The following is a 22,412-nucleotide window of genomic DNA, read 5'->3' on the forward strand; positions in this document are numbered from 1 at the left end:
TTTCGTTTATTAAAATAATGTAGTAAACACTATATATATATTTTATTTTTTATTGTTTCTCATTACTTTCGTATTTGTATATAGCTGTTCCCATCTAAGCCCCCCCGGCTGGCTTTTTTCATGATAAATAAATAAATAAATTTTCAGTGAAAATTTTATATGTTAGTGCAGTCTTATGTAGTTCATATTATTTATTTCCTTATAGGTTTGTATACTTTTTCGTCCGCGACGGTGTTGGACTGTTGGTTAACACTTAGCAGACGACGCTAAGAGATGAAGAGTCGTTAATGCGGGAGATAATATCTATTCATATCGTAATTAATCCGTTATAATCATGAAACTCGTCAGGTAAAAACACAATTTTCGATTAACTATTAAAAATATAGAACATACTTAACAATATTGCCTTAATATTCCATGTAAATAATAGTTTTTAGGCCTTAAAAATTTAGTTTTAACCAAGGCCCAACTGCCCTACCTTTACTGGCCTAAGAGGCTAAGATTACGAAGAACAATAGAAATTTAAATTTTGTATTTTGTTCCATAACTTTAATTATACATGAAATTCAGGTTTATCTTATAAAACCTATAAATAAGGACAAGTTGCGTAAAATATCATGTAGCCGTGTTCCAATGATGTCAATTTCTTTTATTGATTTTTAACTGTGATCATTTTACTGATTTAATGAGTCTGACGGAACATTTCTCGCGTAGTTATCGCGATCACCATAATTTTGATCAGTTTAAATATTTAAATTAAAATTTAGTAAATTTTTTAAATAGATTTTTGATGAAATTGAGTCACGAAACTGTGACAATTGAACTGAAAAATGGAACTCAAGTTCATGGAACCATCACAGGTACATTACCCGCGCACTGAATTAGGCGTCTTAGATATGATTTTAGAATTGTTTTTCTTAATCACATGTTTGTAGGTGTTGATGTTGCAATGAACACTCATCTAAAAGCTGTGAAGATGACAATGAAGAACAGGGATCCTGTCCAATTGGAAACGTTGAGCATCAGAGGAAACAACATTCGATATTACATTCTACCCGACAGTCTCCCACTTGAGACATTACTAGTCGATGATACACCCAAAGCCAAGGCCAAGAAAAAGGAATCTGGTAAATAAATGCTTGACCATTTGAAAGTGAACCTAACTTCCAAGATAGGATTAAGGATTTTAAGGATGATCCTTAAAATATGAGGGAAATTATAACATATTTAATTTAAAGGGTAAATTCATTATTGCATGTTAAATGTGGCTTTCCTTGGGGTGGTTAACTTCAAATGGAACCAGACAGGGCAGGAAATAAGCACAGGACACTGGGACATTGTCCAATAAAATTTTAAAATGTCCCATAATTTTTTTTAAAAACTAAGGGAGTCACTGGACATTTTGACCAATAAATTTTCCAAAGTTTTGATAGCTTGACTATGAAGATGCACACTCCAGTGGACAATGTCCTATAAATTTTGCAGTCAAACAGGGGGTCACTGGACACATGTCCTATAAGAAAGTTTTCTTATTTCCGCCCTGGTCTGACTCAGGGATTTAAAAAATGGGGATAAAATGTCAGGGAAAAGTCATATTTCTTTTGGTCTATCAAACCATGAATTGAGCAATGAATGCTAGATATGTGTTGGGGGTCATTGAAGCGTGGTTCTTATAATAATTTTATTTGAAACATTGTTTTATTTTCAGCTGTTGGTCGAGGTCGCGCTCGTGGACGCGGTAGAGGTAGAGGGCGTGGCCGAGGAGGTGGGCGTGGTGGTGGAGGAGGGAGAGGGGAAGGAAGACGTTAACCAAATCATTAACAGACATTTTTACATCACCAATTCATCATGCGTGTACAGAAACAAAAAGACGCATTTTGTCACCAACTTGGATAGCTGTCAAAATTTTGTTTGTATACCATCTTTGTATTTTTTCATATAAACCACCATTTTTGATTTTCGATTTCGTGTACAGCATCTCTAGTTTCTTTCCGTTTAAATAATAAACATTCGTACTAAAAAGTAAGTTTTTCGTCCCAAGAAAATTTATTTTTAATAAAAGCCTTTTCCTACAATCTTCAGTTGTCATTATTTCAAAAATTGACCCTAAAATTTACAATTAAATCAGATAGTATAAGGAATATGAACAGAAATATTTTAAAACTCCCGTAACTTTTGTTTGTTGTTATTTCATATGGCTGACATCCCCACCACTAATCCAGCAAATAGTCGCTGGAATTTTCCTAGAAACTTTACATTTTAATTTAATTTTTCCGTCAAAGCCAAAAGCATGGATAAAGAATGCGCGTGAGGAAATTTGTTTTCACGCTACAGGATTGGCAACTCCCTATCTCGAACGACAGCTTATTCTGTATATACCTTGTTACCCTTCGGTTGTCAGCAAGCGCAAAGCTAGGTCTCTATGTAACGTAGCTTTGTGCTTGCTGTCAAGAGACGAAAAACTTCAGGATCTTCAGGATTTAAAATATCCGCGAGTTTTTTTAGCTCGAGTGCACGGACCTCTAGGCCTTAGTTTCAAATACGTGTGAAATTGCCTGCAGCCTACTACTCGTGGATATTTTAAATCCTGAAGATCCTGAAGTTTTTCGTCTCTTGACAGCAAGCACAAAGCTACGTTACATAGAGACTTAGCTTTACGCGTGCTGACAACCGATATTGTAACAGAGTATATACAGAATAAGCTGTCGCCCGAGATCAAGGGTTCGTAAAGAAAAGCGCTATGGTCTGAGATAGGGAGTTGCCTATCCTGTAGAGTGAAAACAATTTCCTCACGCTCATTCTTTATCCATGCCAAAAGGTTGTGACTTTGGAAGAATTTATTAGTTTCCATTTCTGGTTTTGCCTTATATTTCTATATATTGTGTTGGTAGAAGTCTCTGCATTCTTATACCTAATAAAAAGTTGTAATGAAGTTTTCCATAATTACCATAGACTAGTTTATTAGAGTGAAAATGAAAAGCCCATTAAAAATGCATTACAGTGTTATAGGTCTCCTCAAATATTACTCCATGGCGGCGAAGTAAATTTAAGAAGACCCCTTCATTTTGAAAAAAAAACGACTTAGAAATATCATTTTTCATTGATTTGAGTTTTAAGACCAACGTAAAGCTAATATATGTGCCCCATCGCTGTGGTAAAGCAGGGAGAAAAGGGGTAAAGCTACTCGTATGAATGAAATTAGTTTTTATGAAATTTCCTATCCCAGTCTAAAAATCCCTGCTATGTCTGACGTCTGTTGCGTTTGAAGCATGCGCGGTAGTATCGTCCGTGATTTTATATATTGGCAATCGTGACGTCATTCTTAGTCGTTGTCGGGAGGAAGGTGTGAAGTTGTAGTCTTCGTCTTTTGATCAGAAAAGTTTGTAATCTTTTGCGAGAGAATAATTATTCGAAAAACAATAATTCTGGTTTTGTAATATGATTAATGAATCCAACCAAAATGGAAAGAGTCTAGATCAGCAGGTAATTGCCGCATTTTTCAATTAAAATCCCCGTTAAGCTTATCGGCGGCGGCGCCTTCGTCCGTCGATCGGCGTTAGGCTTAGCGCGTGTCGCGAGGCTTGAACCCGTTCGGGATATTTTCGAAGATGGCGCATTTGAGCCCGACATGGGATGCCGCCAATAAGACAATGCAACCTTTACCAGTCTCTTGGAGCCGACCCGTGCCCATGGATATGCAAACCTACTGGCTCCTCTGCAACAATGTAATTATTCTTTTTTTTTATATTCCAGAAAATCAGTCAAAAAATATATAAAAATACCCCAAGAATTTTAGACATTTTTTCCCCCATTTTGTTAAGCCTAATTTTGATAGGTTATCTCATTTTTAGCTTAAAACTAACCTCCTGTATCCAGTGTAACAAAGAACTTTAAATTAACTCATTAATTAGGCCTAACACGCGTTTAGACTAGCACCTCTTTGGTCATTAATTTTTTAACTCTGTGTTAGTTAAATTTATTCTAATTATAATCCAAGTTAATTTAGTTTCTCTAATTAACCCGAGTTTTAAGTTTAGAGAAGTGTTTTCTGATGATTATTTTAAATTAATTTTAAATTTCGTCTATTGAATTCTCAATGAAAATTGTGTTGCTATGGGGTTTATTTATGATGTAATCTAACCAAGTCTTACCATCATTAATTTTGAAAATGCTAACAAAGACAAATTCAAGTTATGTTGTCCATAATTAAATTTCAAAAGTTCAGTTATAAAACTGTCGAGGTGTCTTTCAAGCTGAGATTGATACTCATTACTTACACTGCAACAATTGTTAGGTCTTCTAGCCTTTTTATTTTTATGTGATACTATTTTTGGTCACTTATGAGCATCCTTGTAACGCACTGTCACAAATTATGACAAACAGTTCAAAGTGTTATATAAAGTTCAATAGGGCCTTGGCAATTCGGGCCTAACTCCGCCCCCAGCGCCATTATGGTATGTTTTTTCAACAGAATGAAAGCTACATAAGCCTTCTGGTATGTTTTTTAGCGCTAGTGGAAGGTAGCCTGACGTTGCATGACGTAGTACTGCCAAGTCCCTATAGGGAGAGAGCCAGAGAGGTGTGGCTTAAAATGGCTCCTCCCCTTTCTACCAAAATGGCGGCAAACTTCACAGAGTGAAAGGCTAGTGGGGAAGGCTCTTTAAGGGCTCAGTGAAGGTCTGAGGCTTACTAGTGGAGATTTTCACCCCTTTGCCCACTCCCTATAAATGAAAAATCAGTATGTCTTGGAAAAACTGCATTTACTTAGCTTAAGTAAATATTAAAAAAAAATCTAGTGATATCTTAAATGTTAGCGATATTCACTTGAGTCCCTTTTTTAAATTATGTAGCTGGTTTGAGAGTTACTGTAAGACTTGGTTACATAATGTAACTAAAACTAAAACATTTTTTTTTATCATTTTTGGTTACCTTTTTAATAGTCAATTTTATTATTTGAAGGGACTTGCAACTCCTAAACCTTTGTGTCTACACCCCCCCTCCCTCCCATTTTCCTCCATTGTTACCAGGTAAGGGGTCAAACACAAAGGTTAAGCAGAGAATAATATCAACGTGTCTTATCACCCATTGCAAGTTCTTCAAATAAGATATTGTATTAACCCGAAGTTACCAAATGCTTTTCTCTAAGCCTTGGTTTTCCTCTATCGCACTTATTTTTGCCCCAAAAATCACATTGGAAAACCGAATTTCACGTGAAATTTAGCGCAGTCCTATAATTATGTTTTAAAGCTAGGATTGATGACTGTGTTTGTTGGTGATGGGTTTATTATAACCAACGTTACGTAATCTTTTGCATTTAACCACGATAGAGTTTTAAATGGGTTTTCATGGAAAAACATTTAAATTTAATTTAATTTAATTCAGTTAAACACTTCTCGTTTAATTCTTCAAATTTAAATCTTTTTCAAAAAATATTAAATAAACGAAAAATTATCTTAACGTAATTTTTTTTGGCCCATCAACGTCTTGCTTACTATAATTAATGAAGGAATCATTTTAGGCCTATTTTGATAGTCTGCAAGATGGTCTTTTTAGGGAGTGTTTTGCCTTATTTTAATTAATACCTTGACGAAAATATTCTGGAATATAAAACTAAATAATAATTTGATTGTTTGTATGAAAATTTAAAAAAAAAAAAAAAAAAAGTCTGGCGACAAAATGTTTTCCCATGACCATTTTTAGCTAAACCATAATTTGGTCAATCAAACATCTTGCAAAGTTTTTAAATCTTTTCTAGGATCTTTCTTTGTTTTTTAGATTTTTTTTTCTTTTTTGTCGTTAGTCATGACACGAGTTTGTTGAAGTGAACTCATTTTTAGATAAAAGTTTTTTAAATGACGATGCTAGCTTAATCATCTTTAAATTTAAAAGATTATAGTTAATCTTTGTGTCTAAAATTAATCATTCCTATATTTAGTTACAAGTTTACTTAAATTTTAAATTTAATTCTATTAAATAACTTTAACTCTGATGTAAATTTCTTAACTTACACATTTAAATCTAAATGTTTTAAATTATTAACAGTTTCCTTTTTCAAATTTCGTTCTTATAAATAATTCTAATTTACGTTTAAGAATGGTTTTAACAACTTTGCAATTGTTGGTCATTTTCTTGCTGGACGTTTTTTTTTTAATAGGGGTCTCTTGTCTTTGTGTTTATTGTCTTTGTCCACTTGTGTTTTAATTGGTTGAGGGGGGCTGACTTTTTCGTATATTGTTTCAGTTTGCTGGTCTAGACCTAAGCTCCACTGGACAGAGTGGAGGAAAAAGTGGTAAGTACCAACTCTCTTTGTGTTTGTTCAAGTAGTCTGTCAAATACTTAGAAACTATTCATTGAAGCGGGGAATTGATACGTTTAAAAGAAGCAGGAATGTATAACGACATTAGTACCATTATTGTCCCTGATATTTGGCGCGATTGTACCAAAAAAAAAAATTGAAGCGGGAATTGATATGTTTATAAGAAGCGTCAGAAGTGAGATGAGACTAGAAGTGAAGGGCTCTAGCATTGGTAGTAGATCCTGGCACTAGTGAACAAATTTGAGGATTTTATGCCGCTTCCATCGCGCCTACACTAGAGAGAAAAAAATTGGTCGAGTTCCAAAAACATTTCCTACCCCCTTCCCCTCAACCTAAAGCGGCCGAACACGGACGCGGCTCCTTGAATCTAGTTCGGCCGTCTACCACCGCGAGCGTCTCACGTTTTGGAGGGAAAATTCAGAAACCGCTACTAGAGGGCCAACCGCTCTTGTGTTATCAAGAATATTCACTTTCGCCCAGTGAAGAATTTGGTTAGCTCAGTACTTCTGGTCTCATCTCACTTCTGGAAGCGTCAATGTATAAAGACATTAGTACCGTAATTGCCCTTGATACTTGGCGCGATTTTACCAAATTGGATGAAAGGGAGATATGCGAAGCGGCTGTTGGGCAGAGATCGCTAGAAATCAGTTAACATAACATCGTGCCTGTAAATATAAAAGGAAAAATAAAAATGATCTCTTATTGCAAAATAATTAGCATTTATTAAATCTTAAAACAAGGACTACTGCGCCGCCATTGCTTTAGTGACGTCTTATAAATTGAACCACTTAGCCCCTACAGGATTGATTGAATTCTCACGGACTGTGAGGAAGGGGTAAGAGGTTCGATTTAGCAGACACCACTGAACCAATGGCGGGTGGCGCAGTAGTCCTTGATTGTTTTTAAGACTAATTAAATGCTAATTATTTTGAAGTAAGAGACAATTTTTTTTTTTAATATTTTTCCTTTTATATTTAGAAGACACACCCATCGGAAATAAGGTGAATTACGTCAATTTAGTAAGGTTTTATAGTTGCTGTAGTTATTTATTCAAGTGCAAGACGAGTATAAAAATAAATATTTAAGGTAGTTTCGAAGTTAATATCAATTGGGTAATTAGTAGGGTTTTTAAATTCGTGGTGTAAATGATCTTTGAAGAGAAAACTACTCTGCTGTGACGTTACCATGTTAATATAGTTAGTGTCGTGCACTGCGTAGAGTAAACGTCAACTGCGAGCTTCTTAACTTTTCCAGCAGAAGGCTACACATTTACTCGGTTAAATGGCGGACTGTTTATGTCCGTTTTCGAAATATTTTCAATTTTAAAATAACGAACTTATTAAGGTATTAGCAAGAAGTAGTTTACTAGGGAAGAGGTATAAATTCGCCCCATTTCTAGCTTTCTCACCGCTAAATTACAACAGCATCTCATTGGATCTTGAAAACTCACGTCTGCGCGACGCGAATGACGAAAATTACTGACGACTGGGGAGAGGCGAAATAGCCCGGCCTCCTTTTACGCCCCCCCCCTTAATATTATTATTTTGAAAGGGGGGACTAGGACTAAGGCGCGCGAATACTTAGGCATCTTATGCCTTCTCCCTAGTAAACTAGATATCCCTTCTTGGTATTAGGCACAGTAGTATTCGAAATTTAATGTTATTATCCCGTTAAATATCGCCTATGTTAGGTTAAGTTAGGTAAAATAAAGAGTCTAGCAGAGTCAGTTCTAGACTGTTTAGGGGTTCCAATGGAACCGTGTAGTAACGCGGGTTGCGTTGTTTAGGGCCTGGGCGCTACATCCCCCCACATTTGAGAGGACGCCAAAGCAATCAAAACTTAGGTGCTGCTGGTGGGCAACAGCAGTGGAACTCTCGCGGTAGCCAATACACGGATATTCGACAACAAGGAGACTGGGGAAACCAATCCCAGCTTCAAGACGGAGGATTCCATAACGCCTCAGCCGCTACTGGACAGCAGGATTGGGGACAACGCAAGGACAATTACAGGAATAGAGGTCAGTCAACCAACCTTCAACTCCCTCGCACGCTTTTCCAAGTTGCGTGTCATTCCAGACAGAAATGTGCAATGCCCATTTGTCATAACCATACTGAGTTTTTTTTTTGTACGGTAATAGCTTACTAATATAATGTCAGCTCTAAGCCCCAACCCATTGGCATAATATATATTTTTTTAAATTTAACAAAAATTGTTATGAATAGTAGTTGGATGTCTGTTTGTTTGAACAGGGTTAAATTTTTCTTTTCTAAAAGAGTTCCAAATATGGCTTGTGCACACCTTCACTGCGCGCGAGTGTAATATTCCGCCCCCTTCCGCGAGTGACTTGTGAAAATGTTAAACCCATTTTCAGACTTGCCAACTTTTAGGGGCTAAAACTTTATTTAATGTCAACGTGACCTACTTAAAATGGGACTTCAGGAAATTGATCTCGTTTTCTTGCGAAGTTCTTTTATTAGGGTTTGTTTTTGTGTAAATGATAAAGTTGTTTCGTCTGAATTATGCTTTTTTTTTTTTTGTTTTGTTTTGGTGTTGTCTAAAGTATCGTTGCAAGTGAATCGCTTTCGTTAAGGCCGAATTTTTTTTGCTAAGGATTAGTCGATGCAATTAGCATCACAGTGTTTTAAACTTTGTCCCAAAAGATTCCGGGCGTTCTTCAGGTGTTGATTCTTACGGGGGCCGTAGTGGTGGTGGAGGCTTTGGCTCCTATGGTGGCTCTTTTGACACGCACAACTCGCAAGATGCAGCCACTGGTACGCAGCCACACTTTAATATCATTAAATAAACCCAAACACCCCCCTGATCCGTTTGTCTTTGATGGCTGTGAGAAAAACTATGGTGATGGTGACGCCCCCATTGGGCAGTCTTTCCTTTATCATGACCACGTTTCCAATTTTTTCATCCTACTTTCAAAGGAAAGGGTCGGGCAGCGTAACATCATGCCTTAAAAGAACGGCCTTATTTAGAACTTCAATTTAAAAGTAATTACCATTTATTTGGTCCTTAAAACGCTGACTGCTTCCTCGTCATGTTGAGAGGTGTCTGCCAGCCAGAAGCTGCTCGGGATTGGTTCAAACAATGCCGTAGAATATGGGACTCTGGCTAGTGAGGCAGTATTCAGCGTTTTTAAGGCAAAATTAATGGTAATTATTTTGTAATGAGAGATTTTTTATGTTTTCCTTTTAATGATTCAAAAAAGGCAGTTCTTTTAAGTTATGTGTAGAACTGGGATCTTTTCCTTCAAAGTCTAAATTATCATAATTACATAATCGAATTTTTTTCAAAAAAAAGTAATTGATATGTATAGTTTAATAATTATTTCGTTCTTCCTTTCATTAATTTTCCTTTTAACCTTCGTTATTGAAATGTTTGTGTCCCTTGGTCCGAAATTTATCTCTCTCAAAGTGAATTGTCTAGTTGTCTTGAAAAGGATCTTTGTTAATTAAGTCTGACAAACACTAGAGATTTTCAGGTCGATAAATATGGCGCCTGCACATTTTTGCGCTCCTTGATGTTATCTATACAATGTTATAAATTTAAATTTGATTTTATAACTTTAAATTTTGCTTAGATTTCTCTAATTTTGGCGGACGAAACCGCAAGACTGATGGATTTCGTTCGAACAACATGTATCCACCTAGACGAGGGTAAGATTAGTTAATAGTAGTTTTAGTTTTGCGCAAGTCGTCAAGGAGTTTAAGTTATCGTGGTATACATTTTTTCTGTTTGTTTTTGCGTATTAGGGGTGGATCGGGTGGAAGTGGAGGAGGTGGCGGTGGCGTGGGAGGCGGTCGTTACGCCGAGGACGAGGATTGGACTCGACCTCTCCCCCAAGACGAGCGTTTAGAGAGACAACTGTTTAGCCATGGACATACGGGAATTAATTTTGATAAATACGAAGACATTCCTGTTGAAGCCAGTGGAGATGATTGCACCAAAAGTATCTCTTCCGTAAGTAATTGTATCATTAGTGAAATATGCCTCGAAAGATTTTATTATTTAATAATCCTTTGTAGAACTAACTTCCACCGCGGGAAACTATTAATTTTCTTTGATAATTTTTGCGTTATTAGTTTGAAGAGCTTCCTTTGACGGAGATAATTCGTATGAATATTTTGCTGACTCGTTATGACCGTCCGACTCCTGTTCAGAAGCATGCCATGCCCATTATCCTCAGCAAACGGGATCTCATGGCTTGCGCGCAAACTGGATCTGGAAAAACCGCCGCTTTCTTAGTACCCATACTAAATCAAATTTTCGAAAATGGACCACCCAAGGATTTACCCACAGCGGTAAGTAAAAAGTAGCGCAAAGGCTTAAAAAAGCGGATCAGTGCGAATTTGGGTAATGGTCTTTCTACCCTATGAGCCCTAAATATTTGTCTTAATTTTCTTAGCACAATCAGCGTTATTCGTCGCGCATGAAGCAATATCCCTTGGGTCTAGTTTTGTCGCCCACTCGGGAATTAGCTTGTCAGATTCACGAAGAGGCTTGCAAGTTCGCGTATCGCTCGAGAGTTAGGCCTTGCGTCGTCTATGGAGGCGCTGATCCTGTTAATCAGATGAAGGATTTGGATAGAGGATGCCACTTGTTGGTCGCCACTCCTGGTAGGCTCGTAGACATGATGGAAAGAGGCAAAGTTAGCCTCGAAATGGTTAGGTAAGATATAATAAATTCCCTTTCTCACTTCTCAGCTGATTTTTGTTAGGCGCTGGTGAAACTTAAGGAAACATACACTATTTTGGTTTTTGACTCCGTTTTCGTTTTTGATGTGTTGTTATAGGTATTTGGTTTTGGATGAAGCTGACCGTATGTTGGACATGGGATTTGAACCTCAAATCCGGCGGATTGTTTTGGAAGATAACATGCCGCCTGCCGGTGAAAGACAAACACTCATGTTTTCCGCTACTTTTCCTAAGAAAGTTCAGGTACATTTGTACTCCTTATCTTCATGGCCTTTCTGAGCTGTTGTGTGCTTAGAAACGTTTTTTGTGCATGACTCGAAATACAATAATCAGTGTGTTATTTTGAGCATAAGTTATTGTGGAGTAGAGTTCGTGTGTTATTTTGAGCATAAGTTATTGTGGAGCAGAGTTTGTTTGTTATTTTGAGCATAAGTTATTTTGGAGCAGAATTCGTGTGTTATTTTGAGCATAAGTTATTGTGGAGTAGAATTCGTGTGTTATTTTGAGCAAAAGTTATTGTGGAGTAGAATTCGTGTGTTATTTTGAGCAAAAGTTATTGTGGAGCAGAATTCGTGTGTTATTTTGAGCAAAAGTTATTGTGGAGTAGAATTCGTGTGTTATTTTGAGCAAAAGTTATTGTGGAGTAGAATTCGTGTGTTATTTTGAGCAAAAGTTATTGTGGAGCAGAATTCGTGTGTTATTTTGACCATAAGTTATTGTGGAGCAGAATTCGTGTTATTTTGAGCAAAAGTTATTGTGGAGTAGAATTCGTGTGTTATTTTGAGCATAAGTTATTGTGGAGCAGAGTTCGTGTGTTATTTTGAGCATAAGTTATGGGATAATAGACTTTGGGTTCTTTTGAGCGTTTTAGCCAAGAATAGAATTTGAGTTGTGTTTAGTTTAAAAGCCTCCCTTTTTATTTTTCGTCATTAGGAGCTAGCTCGCAAATTTTTGGACAATTATATATTTTTGGCTGTTGGTCGAGTTGGGAGCACATCAGAGAACATAACACAGAAGATAGTCTGGGTGGAGGAACACGACAAGCGATCTTTCCTCTTGGACTTGCTCAATGCCGCAGGACTTAAAAATGGTAGCCACGGTAAGGAAGGCTTACAATCCCTACCCGTCATAAGCGGTTGTTAACCTATCTGTTAGAATGTTAGGCCCAAATTAAATAGGTACTAGATTCAACTCGATACGTACGTACAATGTTAAGCCACTCGCTCCAGATGGCGTTGCCCATGATGCCCCCGCACGAGCTCCGGTTTCCACATGAGATACTTGTAAAAGGTTGTATTTTGCCACATCAAGCAATCGCGGAACAAACTAGAGATGCCATCATTAAAAGTTAAAGGATTCCTTAAGTTGCTTGCTGTGTAAAATTGTTTTACCAAACCGCGAAGAAGCTAGCGTTGTTTCCACTCCATGCTCCTTAAGGAACCCATTATCTTTAAAGGTTTTGCAAAAACTGAGGAAACTATTAATAATTTTGTATCAAGCAGACGACGTCCTAGCGTGACGCCCTCCGTCCGCTTTATGGTATTGATTATGTTTTTATTTCAATGGATTTAATTTAGTAATTTTCGGCAGGTTTGCCTTGATCACAGAACACTATCATTGTACCGATGAAAGGTTCTTAATGAGTTTTCATTCCCTGTGAATGAGAGGAGTTGGGTAGTGTTCCATCAACAATTCTTAGTTAACAACCTCTTATGTCTTAGTGTTATTTGTTCGTTAACATTTGGGTGTTTGGTACGGTGTTTTAATTTTAGCTCCTGATTCGCTAACGCTGACTTTTGTGGAGACTAAGAAGGGCGCGGACTCGTTAGAAAATTTCCTGTTGAAGGAAGGATACCCGGTGACGAGCATTCACGGTGACAGGTCCCAGAGAGAGCGAGAAGATGCTCTTTGGTCTTTCCGTTCCGGAAGAACACCCATTCTTGTCGCCACAGCCGTAAGTACAATAACTAACATCAGAAGAAAATAGGGGAAAACGTATCTTCAGTTTAAGCTAGTCAAAAGCCTACTCTTAAAAACACTGCGATGCAAAATTTGCATTCATCCAATTAGAGAGAGGAAAGTTATCAAGAGAAATTTTCTCACACGCGGCACCACATGGTCCTAAAGCTAACTTAAATCGTTCAAACTGGTGAGACGAGGAGGAAATAGTTTTGGGGAGACTTCCCGCCAAAAACCTGATTTTGGGAAGGCGCTGGGTAAAAAATGCGTCGCGAAACCCCCTAACACTGATTTTGATAACTTGCCTCGGCTGTTAATGTACATCTCAAACTACAGATGAAGTAGTTTAAGAAAAAATGTAGATTTATTGCTTTTAAGATAGGATTCTACAATTTTCTATCTTTCTTATTAGCGTAATGTTTTTGATGCACGTCCCAATATTCGCCCTGTTTTAAGCTGGCAAAGCAATGTTTAGGAATTAGGGTCAGATTCTAATTAATGTATGTTTGTGAAGTTGTAGAAATCCCTTTCAATCCTGTTAGGAAAAGTAAATCCTAATTTCAGCTAATGTATGATTGTTAAGTACCACAATTGGGGAGTAATTACAGTGTATTGGGCCCACAATTGTAATCTTCTCATGCTTAGAGAAAATGTTTTAAACGAGGTATCTCTTAAGCAAGAAAGAGCCATATTTGGGAAATTAAAACCTAATGTGTTTGTTAAGGTCCGCGCTTGGAAGTAACAATGACGCGTTGGGGAGTGTTCATCACGAGCTTGAGTTTTTAGGATTTTTCCAAAGATTATAATTGTTCTTCTAGGTTGCTGCTAGAGGTCTGGATATTCCTAATGTAAAGCACGTGATTAATTTTGATTTACCGAGTGACGTGGAAGAATACGTTCATCGTATTGGTCGAACGGGTCGCGTGGGCAATTTGGGTTTGGCCACGTCTTTCTTCAATGATAAGAACCGCAACATGGCCCTGGACTTGGTAGAATTGATCACGGAGACGAAGCAGGAGCTCCCTGATTGGCTAGCCTCCCTCGGAAAGGAAGTCTCCATGGAACAACGATCCAGCAACTCCAGAAAGTATGGCGGAAACGGGGGACGACGGTGAGCGTCGTCTTTAAAACACATTTTGTTCATTTTAAATTCATTGCCTTGAATTTCACTTAATTCCTTATTGGGGAAAGACTTATTGATTAACTGCATAGGCCTAAACGCGTGTTGACGTGAATACCTTTGCGATGCAAAAGCGTACATTTAAAATTTCACGGAATTTTTTAAATAATTCCCTGACTAGTCCAAAAAAATATTGAGGTGGCACAGGAAATCTATCTCCCTGTCCGTTAGGATGAACCATCGCGATGTAGGCGGGTATCTCAGTAAGCTCGCGACAATTGAGGCATTATGGCATCAATGAAGGGGATATAATATAAGCTCCGCCACTTCTACGCATATCATGGCGTTACAGATATAGATTCATGGTATGACGTTTGTGTATGTAGTACTGACACTGCTCTATAGGTTTTTTAGCCCTCTCTTGTCCGCGGATACTGAAAACACACAGGCGCCTTTAAGACTTGTATCCTCTCTAATATTTCAGTTTTTCGTTTTAAAAATTCGTTATTTTATAAGGTCTTCCGAATTAAAAAGTGTCTAACTTAGTTTCCCTTAAAGGCTGAAAGTTAAATATGAAATGCACATTGGTATGATACGTGTTTTTTAACCCGTTTTCCTTTTGTTCTCTTCTATTTTTATCAGAAATTACAGCGCGGGTGGATTTGGATCTCGCGATTACCGTCAATTTGGTCGTGAACGCGGGGGCGCCAATAATATGGGAGGCAAACCAATGCAGGCTGGGGGATACCCTCCGCCGCAATACTCTGGAGGCTACGGTGGCAATATTATGCCCGCCTACCGAAACAACTATGGTGGAAATTACAATGCTGCCGGAACTGACTGGTGGGGAAACTAAAAAAATTAAAATACAAACTGAATGCGCCACATCTCCCTATAACAACGGCAACGGAAAACAAAAACTTGGAAAATTATTATTTTTAATTAATTTCTACGTTTGAAATTACGTATGTACGGTTCAGTTATTTTCGACGTTAATTATTTTTGTTCTCGCCCCCCCCCCTTGCGTATATCCTTTTTTTATTCGTCTTGGGCCACTGAAATGTGTTTGGTTAATTTTTTCTTTGGGGCCTAACTAAAGCCTTAGTCCCTTAAAAAACAAGACAGTTAGATGATGAATTCTGACCTAAGTATTTTTAGTTCTGGTAAAATTTGTCTTTTTTAGCTATTCCCCCCTCGTCTTGTTTTTGTTTATTAATATTATTATTATTTTTTGTTCCAGTCTGTTTGACCAAAAGGTTTCTGAAGTGTTTAGGTTATTGTAGAAAAAAAATCCGGTTTTTTTTTTTATTATTATTAATGGATTTTTCAAAATAAAACGTTCCGAACGTGGGTTAGTACAAAAATGTCCAGGTTTATTATTTTTTACCTTAATTTTGATGGAATTTTTGTAAGAATCCTAAATTATCTTTAGTTTAATGCCAATTCGGAAAAATGAATTTCAAATAAATTTTTGCGAATACTTCAGGAACGTTTTGAAACAGTTTTAAATAGCTTAGTTAAATAAAATTTCGCGTATTGCGATAGCAAACTCATTTTTTTATTGCGCCTGAATATTTAACATAAGTCGGGGGTTAATTTGTTTTTTTTTGTTTCTAAAACGTTTTGTCATTATATTATTATTAATAATAATCGTATACGTTCTTTGACTGCTAATATAGTTAAGTAGAATTAGGAAAATTAATATTTGGTGTTTAAAATTAAATTAAAATATGGCCCCATTGAGTAAGTAAATGAATTTCACGTTGGAGTTCAAGAAAGATTTCTGGTAAATCACGAGGAGACAAAAAATTTTAAAATCTCCCGGCCGCGAATTTACAAGAAGAAACAAAACCGGTTAAACTAAACTTTCGTTTTTGTGTGTGTTTTTAACGATAATATAATTATTTAAAACCAACATTGAAGTTCAAAGGAAAGAAGCGGACGACAGATGAAGAATATGGGATATTTTTTTTTTAAGCAGACGACTGTAAAAATTAATGATTGCGAATGGAGAAGGGTCATATTTAAAGGAAACATCGACCGTTATCTGTCGGGTCGGGGATACTTTGATATTATTGGGATTAAATATTAATTTACGTTACGGTTCATTGAAGATGATATCTTTTTTATTAACAGAAACGAACGATGGATATTTACTATTTAGGAAAATAATTAACAGTTTAGGAAAAATTTAAGTAATATTTGGGAATATCTTCGAAAATAATATTTATAAATGAAAAAATAATTTTTTTGGTTATCGTAAAATAATTTTTTTAACCTTTGAACTTAGTGCAATTGAAAACTTCAATGGCGTGCGTGCGTGCGTTGTAAAATAATATCTAGGGGAAAATATTCTAAGAATTCTCGTAGTTTCACTGCCATTTGTTCGTTTTCGTTTAGAGCTAACATTATCAGCGAAATAAACTAATTTTAACAGCAGGTTCTGGGTATTTATAAATCTTGCTTAATTTGAATATCAGAATTAACTTCCAAGAAGAAAAAAAAAATTGTTAATTAACGTTGTTGAAACAAAATGGCTGTAAATTGTGGTATATTTTAGAGGGTTTGAAAATCACCATGAAATTGCTTCTAGGTTTTTTTTTTTATTATTATTAATATTATTATTAGAAATTGTCCCTTAATTTTTAAACAATAATCGAAACTTCAGTACCCCTTTTAAAATGCTGATAAAAATATAAAAAAAAATAGGGGTCTATTATGAAAAATTATAAGCACAAAATATAATGCATTACATGTTTAATATCAAAAACGAAACGCTATTTCATCTTATAGCTAAAAAAATACATAAATTTATTCTCGTGTCAAGTAATATAACTTAAAAAAAAAAAAAAAAAAAACATTTTTGGGAAATGAATCTTTTATGGGAAAACTTTTTTGCCGTCCCAAAAAAACAAACAAACAAAATAAATATGTCGTTTTCAATATTTGAAAGAAATTGTGAAAATTCTGGGCCCTGAAATTTGATTGAAAAATACTACTAGAAAACAAATGATCCCAATTGCGTGGAAAACACGTCTTAAATAGAGTACATGACATAATATGGTGGTGATGGTATGACTGTCTTTGGAAAAACAAACGTATTTAGTCTCTTTAGTTAATTAGGAATTTAGAGTAATTATGTCGTTTTTTGAACGATCGTGATATTCACGTTCATTTATTAGTTGTGGAAACGTACAACTATATATCTATTATCCCTCATTTTTTTTCTTTCCATTTCTATAATATGATTTCTCGTCCTGATATTTATCTAAGTTCCATTCATCTAGTGTCGTTTCTTTGTTCCTGCCATTGAGTTCGCAATTTTTATTTAATATTTAAGTAATCGTTTAGTTCATTTTCAAATTCGCGTATGAGATATTTCTTCATTTGAAATTATAAAATTACAACCTGAATCAGCGTTTGAAACAGTTGGGGTTTACTTTTGTCAAATTAACCAAGGCTTAGGACTTTTTATTTTGTAATTAGTGGCAAACGCTTGAAGTCTAAATTAAATTAATTTGTCTGGTAAAGCTTAACAATAAATATTATTTTTAACATTCGAAACCAATAATTTCAGTGTATTTTAATTCCTCGTTAAAAAATTAAAACCTTGAAACCAAAATTTAAAGGGTTTCATAATGTTTCCCAACAATATTTTCGGCCAAGGCTTCGTAAAATTTTCAAGACGCTGATTCTGGATTTTTCATTTAATCTTCAAAGATTTGACCCAACATTTTTATTTTTAGGCAAAATTTTGATTTGCCTGCCTTTTTCGTATCAAAAATGATCTTGGTACAAAGTATCTCATTACGCGAAACCAGGCTTTTTCCGTAAAAAAAAAAATCTAGTCTTTCAGATATAGGGGGCTTGATAAAAATAGGGTTATAAAATCACGTTTTTTGTTTTATTTTAGTATCCTACTCTTGGCAGGAATGTAATGCTACTTTTTATGTCATAATCCCTTTTATTTTTCACCCCTTTAGTGACATTTTTTTTCCCCACAAGGGAATTTGTACTCGTGTAAGATAATGTAATTTATTTTATAACTTTGAAGCCACGCGAGAAAAAATAAAACACGTTGCATTTGATGAAAAAAAAAAAAAAAAACACCTAAAAAGAATTTAGATGAAAAGAACCTAAACAGTATTCATTAGTATAATTAAGTTAAAATTAATTTTTCATTAACTTAAGGATGAATACCTCATTGAAAATACAAGGGTTTTTTTTTAATTACTATTTATAATTGAAACTAAAGCACACCAACAAATAATTTTGCGAGCGTTATATATTTCCAAAAATAATCTGTTCACTACATAATTTTCGCAGTTTTTTCTGTTTCTTCGATAGAAATTAAATTTAATTTTTGAAGCTTTTTATTTTAAACCGAGGCTTAACTAAGTAGTGGCCGAGGCTTATTTAACTTAGGAAATTCTTAACACCAAAATCAAAACTAGGTCTTCGTCTTTCTCAATCTCAAAATAATTTAAAGAAGTTTACGTAAAATTAAAGAATTTGTTGCTAAATTTCATGGAAATATGACAACGTTAAGCGAAAATAATTGTTGGTGAATTTTAATACTACTATCAAAAGATCTCAAATCTAGGTTAAATAACACAATTTAAAAAAAATTAATTATTTTCAAATTGCACTGAAAAACAAAAACAAAAGCACACTATACTTTTGCAGAGACCTGATAGCGTGTATGTTTGCTAAAAAAAAAAGGTTTTGATATACATAAAAAATACATATACATAAGTCTATTATGTAAGGCATTCCTTATAAATCCGAATCGCGTAATAAACCTACGCCGTCGGAAGGAAAGTAGTACACCTTTTTGAAGTGATTTATGACGGACGGAAATGGACTTGACGTAATAGGCTTACAATATAAAATAAGAACAAAATATTTAAAGTAAACAAAAAATAAATTACAAAACACATTGATCCCCCTGTAGAGATTTCTCATCGACTGATAAGTATGATATGTGTGTCTAAAAACGATTTAGCGTAAATTTAAAAAAAGAGACTTAATTATAATAAAATGCCAAAAATTAGGTCTAAATAGGTTAAAACTAATTAATTAATTAAATTAATGGCAGGCTGATAGCGTTCGTATTTTAATTTTATTTGTTTTCAAATTAATTATAGACCAATAAGACCATTTTATGACGAGATCGATTTATTTTGGATACGATAATTTTCACTTCCATATTGTGATGACGTCATACAATCAAACCAAAAATATAGACATATAGTCGAAAGTCAAATTAAGTAGTCTCTGCCATGAAATGGTACTGTTGGCCTATTACGTTAATGCGAGCGAAATACGATAGTAACGTTAAATATGTTACTATTTTTCCCCAGTAATTTTCTTTATTATTATTATTATTTTAGTTTTTCACAACACTTAAAGAAATATTTGCATTTTATTAACAGAGATTTACCATTTTTGGGTGACGTCTAGCTTTAGCAGTGTATATTAATTCATTGTTAAACCTACGCGTAACCATCGTGGAACGAAAACCCGTCACAACTTCTCTCTGGTAATAAATGCTCAATTTCTTTTGGGATGCAATTTTTTTCAATCCCGAGCGCGTAATTAAGGTTTTTAGTTGAAACGCAAGACTAAGGTAGCGTAAATGATTTAGTTACTAATGTCATATGGTAATTAACGGGTAAACACGCGTAATTAGTAATTAAACTAGTAATTGGGTGAACTTGGGTAATATTAATTATTTTTAACGAAATGTCTTCCATTGCTGTTAGGAAAATTTTTGGCTATAAATTAAATGAATTAAAAACTAAGCGCGTTAGCGAATTTTGCCATTTATACTCAAACACTAAATTCGGTAAAGAAAAATTTAACGTTATTTACAGCTACAATTTAGTTTAATTTCTAATCATGGGGTAAATTATCTTATATAGCAGCATTCCATAATAACAATTTAATAATCGCTGTGCGGAGCTAGGTTGAAACACACTAACTAGCACACTTTTACGTGCCTTAACTAACGATAATACAAAATAATCGGGGTTTAACTAACGACAACTTTGTCACCCATTTGCGAGTGAGTTTACCTTATAGTCTTGTATCAAACAATGAAAATCGCGCTTTTTTATTGCATAAATATTTATTAACACACACACACATAAACATACAACCTCGCGTAAACAAACCTAATTAAAGGATTGAAAGACACAAAATATTTTAATTTATATTTTTTTGAAGTATTAATAAAATTTTTACGGCGGCTGAAACAAATTAGGAAAAACAAGGGTCGTAATTTTAAACACTTAAGCGTAATTTACACAGTAATTCTGAACACAAATAAATTATGTGTTCCGTGAAAATTGAAATTCAAAAATAGCGGCTAGCTAAAAATCTAAACACGAGTGTTCAGGGAAACAATTCCAAACACTTATATGGGTAATTTTAAAACGGTAATTTATTAATTTTTATTCTAAAATACTAATTAATTCATAGCACTTAAGTGAAATTTGAACACTTAAGTGTAATTTAAACGGTAAAGCTTAATAAAATAGTGGTTAGCAAATTAAACTGTACGAATTTTCTGAAATTCACTAAACAGAAATTAATAAATTCTGAACGCTCAAGTGTAATTCTAACCACTTGGGGTAACTTTAAACGCCCAAAAACTAAATAAGTGTTTGGAAAAAAAACAAAATTTCAAAATAATTCGCAACGAGAACAAAACTAACAAACAAATTTTCCCCACAAAACTGTGATAGTCATTTTTTTAGCATTCCAAAAAAATAGGTCAAAAATTCTATCAGCCGATAAATATATATTTAAGTATGATGATAATATTTATTCCCAAGTGGACAAATTAATTTAATGAAAGTGCTAGTGACGCGATAACGCTAGCCAATTTAAAAAAAAAAAGAAAATTAATTAAGGTCGTGTACATATCTGCGGGGATAAAAACCTTATTGGTGAAAATTAAATAAATCCGGTATAACAAAATGGGGGATTAGTTTGAAACTTGAGAGAGTTTTGGTCCGGTAAAACAATTGCAAACATACAACGCGGAAGAATAAATTCAAAATTTATTAACGAATTTTTAAATCCAGGGTCTCTGCGTTCATTCAACAAAACAAATTTAAAATAAATATAATCCGCCAAATTAAATTGAATAATATCACTCGTTATTTTAAAAGAGGGTTAATTGTAAATTAAAAATATGTTTCAGTAACGTTTCTACTAGAGATAGTACCAAATATTAAACTTTACGTTCTTAAAATAAAAATTGTACTTCATTTTTAGAACGCTTATGCGAGTGTTAAAATAACTTGACTAGTCTTATAATTGGTTAGAGAAATAATTTTGGAACTTAATAACGTTAGAAATGATTTTTATATTAACATTTCGCAGTAGAAACCACAAGTTAAATTATTTGTAGAAAATATTTAAATGAAAAAATCAGTTAGTGAAATATAATAATTGGTTTTCTTTTGGTACTATTTTTAAGATGAACGTCTGAAAACAACTTTATTTTCACTTCTCCCTCCCATTAAAGGGTGTTATTGCTCTTTTTCTATTCGCTTCATGGTAAAAAAAATAATAATAAAATGATCCAAAAATAAGTTTTAAGACAAATCAGCGTGTGTCGTCGTAAGAAAAATTATGAAACAATTAATTTAGGAAAAAATAAATTTTTCCGCTAGAGTTTCGTAAACTAACAAAACTATTTTAAAATAAAACTAAAGGGGGGCTCAAATTTTCAATCAAGGCAATTAAAACGTAACGGATGAAATTAATTAATTGCCAATCAAGAAATAAGTAAAAAATATCAAAGTTTACAATACAACCAAATAGAAAATGACATTTTTTTAAAAAGTTCTAAGGGTTTTGATTAGCCAAGCCGTGATTGGCTAATAATCTTGTAAATATCTGGGGTATAGCCAATTAAAAAAAAACGTCTTGTCTCTATTCTAATTGGAAGATATCCCGCGTAACGCGGACTTGCGGGATGGCAAAAAGTTTATGTATTTACTCACCCACCAAATTTGAATGTATAATTTGGTCACTATTAACTCGATTCGTCGCTGGTCGCGAAATTTAAATGAAAAATCGCTGGGCGACCGTCTCTAAATCGAGGAAAACAGTTTTTTTTTAGAGATCAAATTAATTAAAGCTGAATTGTAAAGATTTCAATTTCTGTCAATCGCTTTATTGTTTTTCTTAACTGTTTTAGAAATAATAATAATAAGTCTTGAAAACAAAATGTGTCCTTTGTTATGACCTTATTTTCGTCACTGATCAATACGCGCGAGTTGTACGTAAGTACGCAAAA

The 22,412-nt window shown here is 34.6% G+C and overlaps 2 protein-coding genes and 1 long non-coding RNA gene across 9 annotated transcripts; 2 read left to right on the forward strand and 1 right to left on the reverse strand.

The window, feature by feature from the left end:
- The first annotated feature begins 205 nt into the window (after window positions 1-205).
- SmD1 (small ribonucleoprotein particle protein SmD1) lies at window positions 206-2,075 on the forward strand. The gene is made up of 4 exons (XM_089853206.1): window positions 206-348; window positions 784-860; window positions 936-1,127; window positions 1,709-2,075. Exons 1-4 carry the CDS (start codon window positions 335-337, stop codon window positions 1,807-1,809), a joined length of 384 nt encoding a protein of 127 aa, XP_089709332.1. The 5' UTR covers window positions 206-334; the 3' UTR covers window positions 1,810-2,075.
- On the reverse strand, window positions 1,790-3,167 carry LOC149623188 (uncharacterized). Its single transcript, XR_016374901.1, has 2 exons — window positions 3,000-3,167; window positions 1,790-2,911 (listed from the first exon to the last, which is right to left on the reverse strand). It is a non-coding gene; the product is annotated as an uncharacterized LOC149623188 (long non-coding RNA).
- Window positions 3,168-3,309: 142 nt separating this feature from the next.
- bel (ATP-dependent RNA helicase bel) lies at window positions 3,310-22,343 on the forward strand. 7 transcript variants are annotated; one of them, XM_089853189.1, is made up of 13 exons: window positions 3,310-3,483; window positions 6,241-6,289; window positions 8,103-8,333; window positions 8,977-9,087; window positions 9,906-9,981; window positions 10,078-10,285; window positions 10,408-10,626; window positions 10,731-10,993; window positions 11,118-11,262; window positions 11,953-12,118; window positions 12,792-12,973; window positions 13,797-14,089; window positions 14,741-22,343. In XM_089853189.1, the coding sequence occupies exons 1-13, from the start codon at window positions 3,439-3,441 to the stop codon at window positions 14,952-14,954; spliced, it is 2,202 nt and encodes a 733-aa protein (XP_089709315.1). In that variant the 5' UTR covers window positions 3,310-3,438; the 3' UTR covers window positions 14,955-22,343. The 7 variants fall into 7 exon arrangements, with proteins under 7 accessions (XP_089709315.1, XP_089709317.1, XP_089709314.1 ...); XM_089853191.1 differs by having other exon boundaries at window positions 11,953-12,109; XM_089853188.1 differs by lacking the exon at window positions 3,310-3,483 and adding an exon at window positions 3,500-3,725 and having other exon boundaries at window positions 13,797-14,065.
- The last annotated feature ends 69 nt before the right edge of the window (window positions 22,344-22,412 follow it).

This window comes from Phalangium opilio, unplaced genomic scaffold, assembly GCF_054372755.1.
Source record: "Phalangium opilio isolate 3A_F unplaced genomic scaffold, DU_Popi_V2 ptg000113l_1, whole genome shotgun sequence".
Classification (NCBI taxonomy): domain Eukaryota; kingdom Metazoa; phylum Arthropoda; class Arachnida; order Opiliones; family Phalangiidae; genus Phalangium; species Phalangium opilio.

Excerpts from the sequence above, each read along its gene's own strand:
- SmD1 (XM_089853206.1), top strand. Across the intron at positions 861-935 it reads AGTTCATGGAACCATCACAG|GTGTTGATGTTGCAATGAAC; the intron begins GTACATTACCCG and ends ACATGTTTGTAG. Across the intron at positions 1,128-1,708 it reads GGCCAAGAAAAAGGAATCTG|CTGTTGGTCGAGGTCGCGCT; the intron begins GTAAATAAATGC and ends TTTTATTTTCAG.
- bel (XM_089853185.1), top strand. The coding sequence starts at position 3,609 with ATGGCGCATTTGAGCCCGACATGGGATGCCGCCAATAAGACAATGCAA. Across the intron at positions 12,119-12,791 it reads ACTTAAAAATGGTAGCCACG|CTCCTGATTCGCTAACGCTG; the intron begins GTAAGGAAGGCT and ends TTTTAATTTTAG. Across the intron at positions 12,974-13,796 it reads CCATTCTTGTCGCCACAGCC|GTTGCTGCTAGAGGTCTGGA; the intron begins GTAAGTACAATA and ends TTGTTCTTCTAG.